This window comes from Xenopus laevis, chromosome 9_10L (assembly GCF_017654675.1).
Source record: "Xenopus laevis strain J_2021 chromosome 9_10L, Xenopus_laevis_v10.1, whole genome shotgun sequence".
NCBI classification, from domain to species: domain Eukaryota; kingdom Metazoa; phylum Chordata; class Amphibia; order Anura; family Pipidae; genus Xenopus; species Xenopus laevis.
In genome coordinates this window covers 101,388,499-101,401,680 of record NC_054387.1, presented here as the reverse complement: position 1 = coordinate 101,401,680, position 13,182 = coordinate 101,388,499, and the positions used below count along the sequence as shown (strand labels likewise).

The following is a 13,182-nucleotide window of genomic DNA, read 5'->3' as shown; positions in this document are numbered from 1 at the left end:
GGGGACTTCATTCACTATATAATTCTTAGATGACAGGTTCATTATGGCTTAACAATATAAAGTCGGTTTTGCTTGCCTTCTTCATATTTTTTGTCTGCTTTGCACACCCCTGTGCTCTTATTGGGGGATAAAAACAGAATTCTACATTAAAACAACTTTGTAATTGAAATAATTAACTAATAAATAAATAATTTGTAACATTGTAATTTAAAATAATTGCTAGAATTAACCAAATATTTAAAAAGAAATCTGGAGACAGAGTGAAGCAATGGACTGTGCATAGTGCTGTGCATAAACTTTTATTGAGGCCACATCCCTCTTGCCTTTAAACTACACCCGTTGAAAGAAGCCACAAACACTCACATTTTTGCACTTACAGTATATATGTATTTTCCTTCTTGTTGAGTCTAAACAAGCAAGCATACAATATATGCCGATATGCAACCGTTGCCAGCTCTATAATGATAAAGAAGGAGTAATAAAGTAAATAAGTATTAGGTCAATAATGTTATATGTTAGGGCACATAATGCTAAAATACAAGCTTCTGGCAGTTATATTAATTATGAATATATGTTTTCCAGTGTCAATGTTTGTTACTTTTATTTACAAGCATTTTCTTGTGTATGTAACCTTCCCATTAGCCTCCTGTATAATAAAGATACAACTTTCTCATCACCACAAAATCGAATAAAAAGCCCTACTTGCTGTTTTTTATCCAAGTGTGCGAAGTATTCAAGTCTGCAGAACATGTTTGCAAATTGTAATTGTACAGGTATGGGATCGTTTAAATGGAAACCAATTATCCAGACAGCTCTGAATTATGGGAAGGCCATCTCCATTTGTAGTAATAGAACAGTACCTTGATTCAAGCTTATTAATCCATATCGGAGGCAAAACAATCCTATCAAATGTATTTAGTGTTTAAATGACTAGCAGACAAGGTAAAGTTGCAAATAACAAAAATATTCCTTATCCAGGAAGCCCAGTTCCCAATAATTCCATATAATAGATCCTATACCTGTAAATGTAAAGTGGTGCATTTGAGTGACTTTCAAAGCTTAATTTAGCCTAAATATTTATACTTAGTTGAATTTTTATGTTTCAGGTATATATAAGGATTAAGGATGATGAATGGAATGTTTACCGGAGATACGCCGAATTTCGGAGTTTACACCACAAATTGCAAAGCAAGTATCCGCAAGTCAGAACGTTTCATTTTCCACCGAAAAAAGCTATCGGGAACAAGGTACATATGCTCAATGCTATATTAAGTTTTAAATAAATTATTGAAAATGCCATTTAACCCTTTCTGTGCTAGCTCTTTGGTCTGTGCTATTGTTTGCAATGTTAAATTTGCAGAACTGCAACTGTAGATTACACAGCTCTGGCACTACACTGTTTTTCTGCAGGTGTCTTAGGTATCTACTGCATCCTCTCATTCCAGCAAATCCATATTTTGTTATCTTTCAAATGTAGTTGTAGATTTTGTAGAGATGTGTCACTCAGTGAGATGTTGAGTGCACCTTTAAGGGACTGAAAGGGATTACAGCTGTGTGACTGTCACTAATTTGTAAGGAATAATAGTTATTGGTGAGCCTGTATTTTGTTGTAATTGTCACTTTGACCTTTCTATTTGGCTCCTTAGCAGTAATTGCACATTTAACACATCCCATCGTTCTTTTTATATTCCCTTTGGCTTGCTAAGATATAATTACTACTTTTTAAGTGCTCTTTGGCTGCTGCCCACAGCATGGTGTTAGACATCATCCACTTGACATCATCATCACTAGACAAAAAACTGCAAATAAGATTCTCTCAAGCCAGTCAGCATTCTGATTATAAAGAAGCAGTGCCTATGGCAAATTATTTCTTGTACCCTTTAGACTGTAAGCTCTAGGGCACAGGGCCTTTACTTAATGTGTGATTATTAGTATGTAATTTGGTTGACATGCACACCCTTTATTGTACAGAGGCAAAATGTTGTTGCTTTGTGTTAAAAATAATCTTTGTGTTTACTGGCTCCGATAAACCAATGCATAGACAGACAGACAAACAGAAGAGTATGGTTTTCTAAAATATGTTTTTCTTGAGACAAAATCCAAAGACAGCAGAATTGAAAATATCTCTGCAATAAAAGCAAATTATGGATATTTTTATGACTTTAACAACCCCAGTTTGAATGCAAACAGGCATTTCTATTCTCTGTTTTTCCAGCAAACACGCACAGTCTCCGAAATTAACATTAGAAATGCGGATACAGGAACATTAGCACAAAAAATCTCTTAATATAGCTTTGAAATTAACATTAGAAATAGGGATACTGGAAATTAGCACAAAAAAACTCCTAAAGTAATAATATTAATTGTGATACAGGAAAACCAACTCTTTGGACTTTCTCTTGGATACTGCTAAATGAGTCAAAAGGAAGATTACAAAACACTTCATTATTTAACTATATTATATTTTCTCACTAGTCAGTAGAAACCATGTAAGAGTGAGAGACTTTTTTTCTCATACTTTAGCATTAATTTGGTTAGAAAATATGGTGCTAGAATGCTTTAAGGGGCACATAACCAGTAACTGAGGATCTGGCCATGACTAGTTGCTTACTTATTTTGAGGCCCAAACCACACATTAGTCAACTAAGCCTTATCAACAATAACTAGAAACGATAGATAATGGTGATACAGTATATCGTTGTTGTATGAAAGTTAAGGACATACTTAGATATGTAACACTGCAATACAAAATTGCCTTCCTGGTTGATCAATATGTTAGAACATGTGTAGATAGAGCAGCCTAGGCACAGAGTTCACTCTTAGTTTAATTCATAAATTTCATGTAATAATTAATACATTTAATTTAAAAGATAATATGCAATATTAAATATTGTACATTTACACTTCTTACTTATGTTTGAGTGCATTTTAGAAAAAAGAATTAAGAAAGACCAAATTCTAAAAAATCAAGAATGTTCTAGAATCCAAAGATGGCTAGAACCAAAAGACACATTATGTTATTATTTATAGGGCCTTATTGTCTTATAGACAAAGAGCTTTTTATTATCTTTGCTTTTTCTAGTAGGGCTAATATCTTAACAAATCCCTCAAAAATATCTGATAAAATGCAAATGGTTGGACTCCCCGGGGGTGCCTTGATTTAAGACCTGTAAGGTGATATTAGGAAAGTTGTTGGAGTTGGTGATGAGCCATAAATATTCATAAAAATCAAGGAACAAGATCTTGTAATTGACTTGCAATATAATAGATAGAGTGATAAATTAGGCAGACAAATATTCTGCAGAAGAGATATTGTTATCTATACTATAGAAAAGGGAGGTAATGGCTCCAGGATATAAACTGGGAGAATATAGAATTAATACAGAATTTTGGAAATAAATGTACTTACCAAAACCGTGTCATCCATCACAGCATGGCATTTTTTATCTGCCTATTTTTGGTTCAAAAGGAAACAAATTTTATCATTTATTTTATTTATGTATTTTAGTTAATATCTATCACAGACAAACCACTTTGTACATTTTAATGGAAATCTTAGACTGTGGCTCTGCTTGGTTGGAAAGAACTCCAACATGTCTTATGCATTGTACTTCCAAATCCCAGAACAGTAACTTTATCCTGTAATCTTCTGTGGGAAGAACAGGTTCTGAAGAAAGACATAACAGCAGTGGTACACATTGGCTTTGGTTCATGGTTCAAAGAGAGCCTCATTCTGATGTGTCAATGGGTTTCCAATGTAACAGAGCCGAATGACCTGTCATAGAACCGTCTTGATCAAATGATATATGTTGATATACTGTACGCACATCCAGTCCTTGTGTTTTACCATTCAGAAATAAAATTATACCTCTGCTTTTGAAACATCAACATCATTCAATTGTGAAAAAAAAGTACAAAAATATACATTTCTAAACAGAGTCAAATACAATTGCAATCTTGAAATGAAACTAGATATAATCAGAAACACTGACCTTCGTATGTGTTCTTCAATTACACAACAAGACTTGGAAATTAACTCCTTCTTAGTTGTGTCTAGTTTCACTTGGCCTTGTGAAGCAACTTAGATAAATACATGAATTGACAAAAAGAAGACTGACTATTGTTCTTCAATCTAAATCTTAAATGACAATCGTGACATGTAGCCATACAGTACTTTCCCTCAACAGGAGCATCTATTGCCTGTTTTAGATGGTTTGCCCATACAAATTTCTGTTCTTTTGGTCTGCACATCCAAACTGTTATCAAATCATGCTGACTTGAATCCCTATTATTTCCTTATATTCTCTAAAAAAACAGAGGGACTCCAAATGAGCTTATGTCAGGTTTACAAACCAGTAACTGTTTTTACACAACAGCAGATAGAAATCCCCAAGTTATTTTCTCCAGAATGCTCGGCACCTGGGATTTTTCATAAAATGGATATTTCCGTAATTTAAATCTTCATACCTTAAGTCTACTAACATAGCAACATAGTTGGTAAGGTTGAAAAAAGACACACATCCATCAAGTTCAACCTTTTGGTTTTTGTTTTTAAATTTGCCTAACTGCTAGTTAATCCAGAGGAAGGCAAAAAAAAAAAAACCCCATCTGAAGCCTCTCCAATTTGCCTCAGAGGGGGAAAAAATTCCTTCCGGACTCCGAAATGGCAATCGGACTAGTCCCTGGATCAACTTGTACTATGAGCTATCTCCCATAACCCTGTATTCCCTCACTTGCTAAAAAGCCATCCAACCCCTTCTTAAAGCTATCTAATGTATCAGCCTGTACAACTGATTCAGGGAGAGAATTCCACATCTTCACAGCTCTCACTGTAAAAAACCCCTTCCGAATATTTAGGCAGAACCTCTTTTCTTCTAATTGGAATGGATGACCTCGTGTCAGCTGGAAAGACCTACAGGTAAATAAAGCATTAGAGAGATTATTATATGATCTCCTTATATATTTATACATAGTTATCATATCTCCCCTTAAGCGCCTCTTCTCCAGCGTGAACATCCCCAATTTGGCCAGTCTTTCCTCATAGCTAAGATTTTCCATACCTTTCACCAGCTTAGTTGCCCTTCTCTGTACCCTCTCTAATAAAATAATGTCCTGTTTGAGTGATGGAGACCAAGACTGTACGGCATATTCTAGATGGGGCCTTACAAGTGCTCTATACAGTGGAAGAATGACCCCCTCCTCCCGTGACTCTATGCCCCTTTTAATACAGCTCAAGACCTTATTTGCCCTTGATGCTGCTGACTGACATTGCTTGCTACAGCCAAGTTTATCATCTACAAGGATTCAAAGGTCCTTTTCCATTATGGATTTGCCTAGTGCAGTCCCATTAAGGGTATAAGTGGCTTGGATATTCTTACATCCCAGGTGCATGACTTTACATTTATCAACATTGAATCTCATTTGCCACTTAGCTGCCCAGATTGCCAGTTTGTCAAGATCCTGTTGCAAGGATGCCACATCCTGGATGGAATTAATTGGGCTGTATAGTTTTGTGTCATCTGCAAACACTGATACATTACTTACAACACCCTCCCCTAAGTCATTAATGAACAAGTTAAATAAAAGTGAACCCGAGCCCCACTAAGACCCTTTCTCCAAGTAGAGAATGTCCCATTAGCAACCACCCTCTGTAGCCAATCCTGTTGCCGGTTTCCTATCCATGTACAAACGACTTCATTAAGCCCAACATACCTTAGTTTAGAAAGCACTCATTTGTGGGAAAAAGGTAATCATATTGAAAAAATAGGATTATTTGGATACAATGGAGTCTATGGGAGATGGCCTTTCTGTAATTTGGAGCTTTCTGGATAACGAGTTTTTTGATAACAGATCCAATACCTGTTTGTAGTTTTTACTTTGTAGTAGGTTTGTAGTAGTTTTTACTCAGCTTTTGTGTATTAGATCAGCTTATATGCAATAACATTTACGTTTGCTCTTACAGATGTTACTACGGTATATGGTTCCACAGTTACATCTTTTTTTCTCCACAATTTGAAATCTTTAATATAAAACCTATCCATAGAGCTTTTGAGCATTGTGTTGTTTTTTTTTTTTTTGCAAATGGCTTTGTTTACTTTTTTTATACTTTGTTTAGAGCAACTGTGGGCAAATCTGTCCCATTTTTCTTTGCCTGAAATTTGCGAAAAGGCAAAAATTTGCACGCAACCTTTTTTTACACTATACATCAGAATCTATGGGTGCATTTTTGTGGCAATAAACTTCTACTTCTACTTAAAATACATTTAAATATAAAATAATTATTTAAAATACATTTAAATGTCATGAGTTTCATTGTACTTTTTATGTGTGGGAAACAGTTATCCAATAAAGGTTATTGCTGCACTTCCCACAACACTTCATAAATCTCTGCACTGGTGGTGCAGATCTCAGTACACAACAAAGTCAGTTCAGCAATAGAAGATACTTTTAGGAATCACATACACACTTTTTTATGCAGATGGAGAGCTGACTCCTTTTATTGTGGCCAATTGGTTCAGGGGGCACAAACCTCCCTTTGTCAGGATGTTTCTATCCATCTAATACTAGGGCTGCCACCATTTATGTAAAAAAATACCTGCCTTCTTATATAAATTGCCTTTCTTTCCTATTAATAACATTGGCATCAAGAATGGCTAGGGGCAACCCAAATCTATAAAGACTATACGTGCAGTAGGCTTTATCATATGGGCCAGCTTATGTTTTAATATTTTTATACCACTTTAATGGATGAAGTCAAACTGAATAGCCATGCTCGAATATTTCGACTCTTACTCCACTAAGAAAGCAGGGTGAATAACCTTTGACTATTCACCAGTTCTGCTGCACAAGGGTCACAGCACATGTTCCTGATTACTTAGCAGAATTGTTTGAAATAAATATTTGTTTCCCTGTCATGTGTATTATTTGTTTCAGACACTTGAAATTTGAAATGGAAAAATGAATCTGTTTACTGACCTGCTGTTCCTAGCGTCTGACCTGCTGCCTCAAGGCCACATGCTTAGAGCATTTAAATATTTCTGTCTATGCTTTGAATTTATCCAGGGGACCTTTTCAGCTTTTGTTCTGCTAGCTTTTAATCTATTGGGGCTCAATGTTTCAGTTGTGCACTTCTGTATTGCCTGATTGAAAGGTAGCTATCTTGTTTTTATTAAGTGTAGGATTCTCTTCACAGTAGAAAACAGTTATGATAATTTAACTACACCATTCCTCATGAACAGTCTCACAGTATCACCCTAGAATTGAAAGTACCAAGCACATCAGTCTGTGGATTCTCCTAAAATGTTTCTCACTGAAAAGACTACCCTCGGATTTCAGATAAAGGAGGCCACATATTTCATACTGCCATGAAATTAAATATTGTCTTTATCCATGGGAAAGAATATAAGCAGGCTGGCACAAATCCAGACCAAAAGTTCAAGCATAATGTTTAGTTTATTTTGCATGTTTTCATTATTACAAGAACAGCCTTATGCATTTTGTGCCAGCTAAGAGCACTTAAGGCTTTAGGCCTATTATATATTTTATTGTTTCCTGTGTTCCTCCCTATGTTGATGGTCTGGGACATGTACCCCTGGTCCCACCAGTTCCAATGGCAAGCTTACACCCCTCCACTAACTGGTTGACCTGTTGATGTTTTAGGCCTTGGGAAACAACATTACAAGAAATATAGGAAAAACAACAGTGGAATATAATTTGGGTTAATTTATGTAACTCTGATAAATACAATTGTGCATTAGATATTACTGATTTACTCTCCAATGAGCAACATTCTGCATAGATAATTCTGATAAATACAATTGTGCATTAGATATTACTGATTTACTGTCCGATGAGCAAAATTCTGCATAGAAATTTATTGCAAAATCAGCCATTATACGTGACAAACGCAAAGACTATTGGCATTAAAAAATATTGCATCAGAACAATTGTTCTGTTGGGTTATTAATTATCTGGTTGGTTTGGTCATATTAGTAAAAAAATGTTTCATTTAAATACCAGATAAAAAGCAAGCCCTGCTACCAGTGTGAGAACAACCCCTATTTTTGGGAAGGGAAGTGACATTCAGAACAATCTTAATGGAAATATAAATCATCTACATTCAGAGGCATATTTATCAGCTTTCTCATTTTAGTGATTTTCGAGGTTAAAACCACAAATAAACTCCTTTTCTCTGAACCCAGAAATGTAATTCATTAAAATATCTCAATATAAATGGGGTTATTTAAAGGTTCAAATGTTACATTTTAGAATTTTTTATACCTCGAATGAACTCACAACTCGAAATCAGAGAGTTCAGGTTTACCAACCTGAAAACTCGAATTGAATGAGTTTTCGCTGGAAAAAAACTAAAATCTCTTGAATTGCTTGAGTTTTCAGGCAAACCCTCCAAAAAAATCTTGAATATCATGAAGGCTATTAACTTCTTCAAATGGTTCGAGGGACCTCTGCCATTGACTCCTACATGACCTCAACAGGTTTTAGATGGTGTATTTTTGTATTCAAGCAATTTCCAGGGTCGGGGTATAATAAATCTCGAAAATTCATTTTTACAAAAAAGCTTGAAGAATTAAAATTTTTTTAACCGGAAAAAAATTATTTTTGACAAAATAATAACCTTGAAAACTTGAATTTTTCATGGAAAACACAATTTGATCCTTAATAATTCTGCCCATTATGAACAGAAAAATTTAACAGATAGCTGAATGGTGGGCTAAAAAATATCAAAACCTCCAAAACCTCTAGTTTATTGGATGATTACTAGTAAAAAAAATCCAAAAACCTCTAAAAGTCTTAATGAATAAAAATGGAGAGTTTTTTGTGTTTTTTACACTTACAAATCATGCAGGGGAATGTAATAAAAGTCGCAAAGAGCAAAACAATTCACACCAATAAGACTAAAAATCCACATCTCGCAATGTAATATTGTTCCTGAAACTGTTATTGCATTGCGAATTTTAATTGCGCATTGCGAATTATAATTGCGCACACATAAGAAGTGCTTGAAGGTGTCGTAATCTTTTGGAGCAAACATAACGTCTTTTTCAGTAAGCAGTTTTATTACATTGACTGCGCATTGGCGCAAACTATAAAATTCGCAAACGGTCTTTCACTGTCGGAAGTGGTCGCTAAACAGTTTCCGGGCTCGCAAAAAGCTATATTAAATTCGCACAAAGCAAAATTTGTTCGCGCAAAGGCATAACTTTTCGCATTGCGAATAGTTTTTCCGTGAGCGATGTTTATTACATTCCCCCGTTAAAGTTTAGTGTTTTAGAGAAACTTTTTGAAAAAACAGGAATAAGATTTGTGACAAGACTAGGAATCCTAATGTTAGTAAATCAACCCCTTAGACATATTAGCATAAGCACTCTTTCAATACACTCTCACCTGGAAAACTAGGCTAATTTTAAGCAAATAATCAACATTATAGTAGTATTATTCCATCCTTTTACTTCCTGTACATTGAACTTTGTCTTATTGATTAGCTTACTATTGCAGAGGAGCCTGGATCTATAGCTCTATCTGCCCCAATGTCATTCTGGTCATCACCTCTTGCACCTTTTTTTTCTGTCTGTGGGATGTATATATATATATATATATATATATATATATATATATATATATATTGGGCTCATATCTGATCTGGGGGCGGAGGTGCAGTGATTGTGTAGCCATTGAACTGATGCTGTTTCCAAAACCTAGGAGTGTAGGGAATTAAAACTTTATAATGCACCCTATACTGTATTATTATGCTGCATTTACTACCAGTATATCCTTGTCTTGTTGCAGTGTAATGGATATTGCTTCTCTGTAGTGTAAACACGTGGAAACACTCGCTGATGGAACAGGGACTGTCATTGCAGTGACTTGTATATTTCACTTAATTAATTGGGAAATAGTCACTTGACATACTCTGAGCTTGTTCACACCTTCAGGCCGCTGCGTGTGTAGTTGGTGAGAGGACAGCAAATCATTTCTGCTTAATAAATCCATCAAACGCGGAGTACAAACACCAAGGATTTTCTGCATCATCGCTTTATTTTCTTGTACTTCTGATATGTAGCTCTCCTTGGTGTGTTAGATGTCCTTTTTTTATTATTTTTTTTTTAAACCCCGTTATTCTCTATTTATGATTTTGAATTCTGGAACTCTACATTGCAAACAGTATAATAAATATATGAGTGTATGTACAGTAAAATATATACCTGTATATTTGTGTGTGTATAATATATATTTGTGTGTGTATGTATAGTATATGGCGTGTATGTATAGTATGATAGTATAATATGTGTGTATGTACAGTATAATATATGTGCGTGTATATACAGTATTTATATATATATATATATATATATATATATATATATATATTATATATATTTATTTGAATTCTCTGAAGAACCAGCACTCCCGTATATAAAAATATCAGTTTTTATTTCTGTTACGTTCCAGAAACAAAAACTGATAAAAACTGATATTTTTATATACGGGAGTGCTGGTTCTTCAGAGAATTCAAATGCATATATTTTAACCGTGCACCCCAGCTGGAGAAGCTATACCAGAGTGCATTGGAGTGCAGATACTCATTGGAACGTGATATATATATATATATATATATATATATATTATTATTATTATTATTATATATATGCCTGGCATCACTGATGACCCCCTAGTATTTTGTATACATGTCAATTCTCTCTCTTTCCATTTGCACCAACTACATCTTTATCTACTTGTCCCTTTCTTTGCTTTTCTCTCTGTATTGTTGCATTTTTTTATTATTTCATATACAGCATAGTCACATTCCACAGCTCTTTATAGAGATTATACATCATTCACATTGCACAGGGTTCTTATCACACTATCACACTCATATATACTGTGAAATAAAAGGGGCAATCAACATAGGCTAAAAGTTAAAGAGAGAATTAAAAATGTAGGATATTTTAAAAAGACAATCATATCATCAAAAGAATTATCCTAAGGGCCGTGTCAGAGCAGGTGTTTTTTCTGCCAGTGTATCTGTGCTGGGATATAAAACACTGATCTTATTTCTGCTGTGAAGTCAGTGTGAACTGACACGCACAGCATTGGTCTGTTAGTACACACACAAGGTATATTTAGGCATTAACGCATACTTTTGCAAGTGCTTAATACAGATATGAGATTCCTTATTGGGAACCCTGTTATACAGAAAGCTCAGATTTACAGGAAGGCCATCTCCCATAGCCTTTAAGCAATTACATTTTTTTAAATGATTTTCATTTTTCTCTGTAAAAATCAAAAATCAAAAAATTGGCCAGCGACAGCTTCGCACACAGAGCAACAATTCTCCAGGCGTAGATTCGCCAGGACAATGCTAATTCACTAAAATCCGAAGTTGCATCCAGGGCGCTGAACGCTGACTAAGTTTTGTTAGCGTTACTGCCCCCAGCGAAGCAAAGTTGCTGTAGCGTTGCCTAATTTGCATACGGCGGGAAATTAAAGTTCAATGGACGTATATGTTGCAGAAAATACTTTACATTACACAAGCCCGGGAAACCTTAATAAAATAAAATAGAGTTGTTATATTGCCCTAAACATGAGCCCAGTGTATAGTTTATGTGTCATATGTTAGGAAATGTAGGGGGTACCCCAAAAAAATCTATGCTCTTTTGCAGCCTATCACCCTGAAAAAGTAAAAGTTAAAAAAAAGTGAAGTGAAGTTATGCCAGCGACCGTAAATCTGCATTTTTCGATCGGACAGGTTATAAAATTCCTGTCGGCTACCGATAATATCTCTGCATGTACTGCCGATGAAATTAGTGGGAGACTGTAACCAGCTTTTGTCGGACATAATTTTCGTACAATTGCTGTAGAGCAGAACATTGTCTGATCTGTTCAGGGTTGGAAAACCCCTGGGGCTACTCCCACCAGTAACTCCATGATTCCTTTTGCTCTCTACATCAATAGGTGCAGCACACTTGTACCTAAAGAATCACATGTGGATGACACTTGCATGGCAAACACTAGAAATGCCAAGCAGACATGGTAGATATCAGACATAACCTTACTGAATTTTCAATGAAGTGTCTATCTTTCCGAATTGGCCACAATTGTGGTAGACACAGCACAGTGGCACAAAGGGAAGCACCCACATTGTTGCAAGAATTCTGGGAAAAGGCTTTGCAGGAAAAATACATTGCACTAGAAATTGCACTGTGAACGCTGCATCAAGGTAGAGTAAGTGAATGTGCCCTTATGTATTTTTTTGTGTCTCTTCGTGCTTTTCACTTGCATTTCGTTAACAGTAAATGAGCCCTGCTCTGGAATGTCAGATTTAATTGAAACATTCGGCCAGTTTGCATGGGTTTAATTGCACCACTTGTGTTATCTTTCACTAGCTTTAGGAACAATGGTGGAACAATGAGATTCACTAATGAAACCCTAGGATTGTCTGTGCCATCATTCTACAGGATATTTCTCAATAAAACCCACACAAAAGCATGTACAGTATAATTACAAAGTCCAATGGCAATGCTACGTGATTCAGTTTCTTGGGCTTTTACTTTGGTTTTGCAGAATTAAGCACTGTTGGAGCTGGTGCTCTTGTTCTGCTACTGTCTCCAGCATTATCCTTCTTAAATGTATTGTTTTTTCCCAACAAAATTCTAAAACCAGTGCTAGTGATGGGTTTAATGGGTTTGCTCACCTTTAAATAAACTTTAAAAGAGGGTTAGTTACTAAAATCCCAAATTTTCTGATTTTTTAAATAAAAAAGCCTGACCAAACTAGAATCCCTGAATTGACCATATTTATTATATAGCGAGTGCAAACTCAAATTGCATGATTTTTATGAGGCTTTTTCCTGAAATGCCAGAATTGTTCGGAAAAGATCGGATTTTCGGGCTAATTCCAGCGCAGACCACAGAAACTTCCAAATAGGACATGGACTTCTGCCACTGACTTATACACAACCTCAGCAGGTCTGAGATGGTGAATTTTCAGATTCAGGCTTTTTGCTGCATTAGGCTTTTTGCTGCATTAGGCTTTAATAAATCTTGAAATTTTGAGTTTTGCCCCAAAAAGCCCGATTGTAGTTTAGTAATTAACCCCCTTTGTGTGATGTAGAGAGTGATATTGTGAGACAATTTGCTAATGGTTTTCATTTTTTATTATTTG

At 35.3% G+C, this 13,182-nt stretch overlaps 1 protein-coding gene across 3 annotated transcripts in view; it reads left to right on the top strand.

Annotated features, from left to right (window-relative positions):
- The window catches only part of snx29.L (sorting nexin 29 L homeolog), a 290,583-nt gene that overhangs the window by 200,359 nt on the left and 77,042 nt on the right, over window positions 1-13,182 (top strand). For all 3 annotated transcript variants that reach the window (XM_018236316.2, XM_041575891.1, XM_018236317.2), the window contains exon 19: window positions 1,107-1,247. In XM_018236316.2, the coding sequence (XP_018091805.1) occupies window positions 1,107-1,247 (141 nt within the window). The remainder of the gene's footprint in view (window positions 1-1,106; window positions 1,248-13,182) is intronic.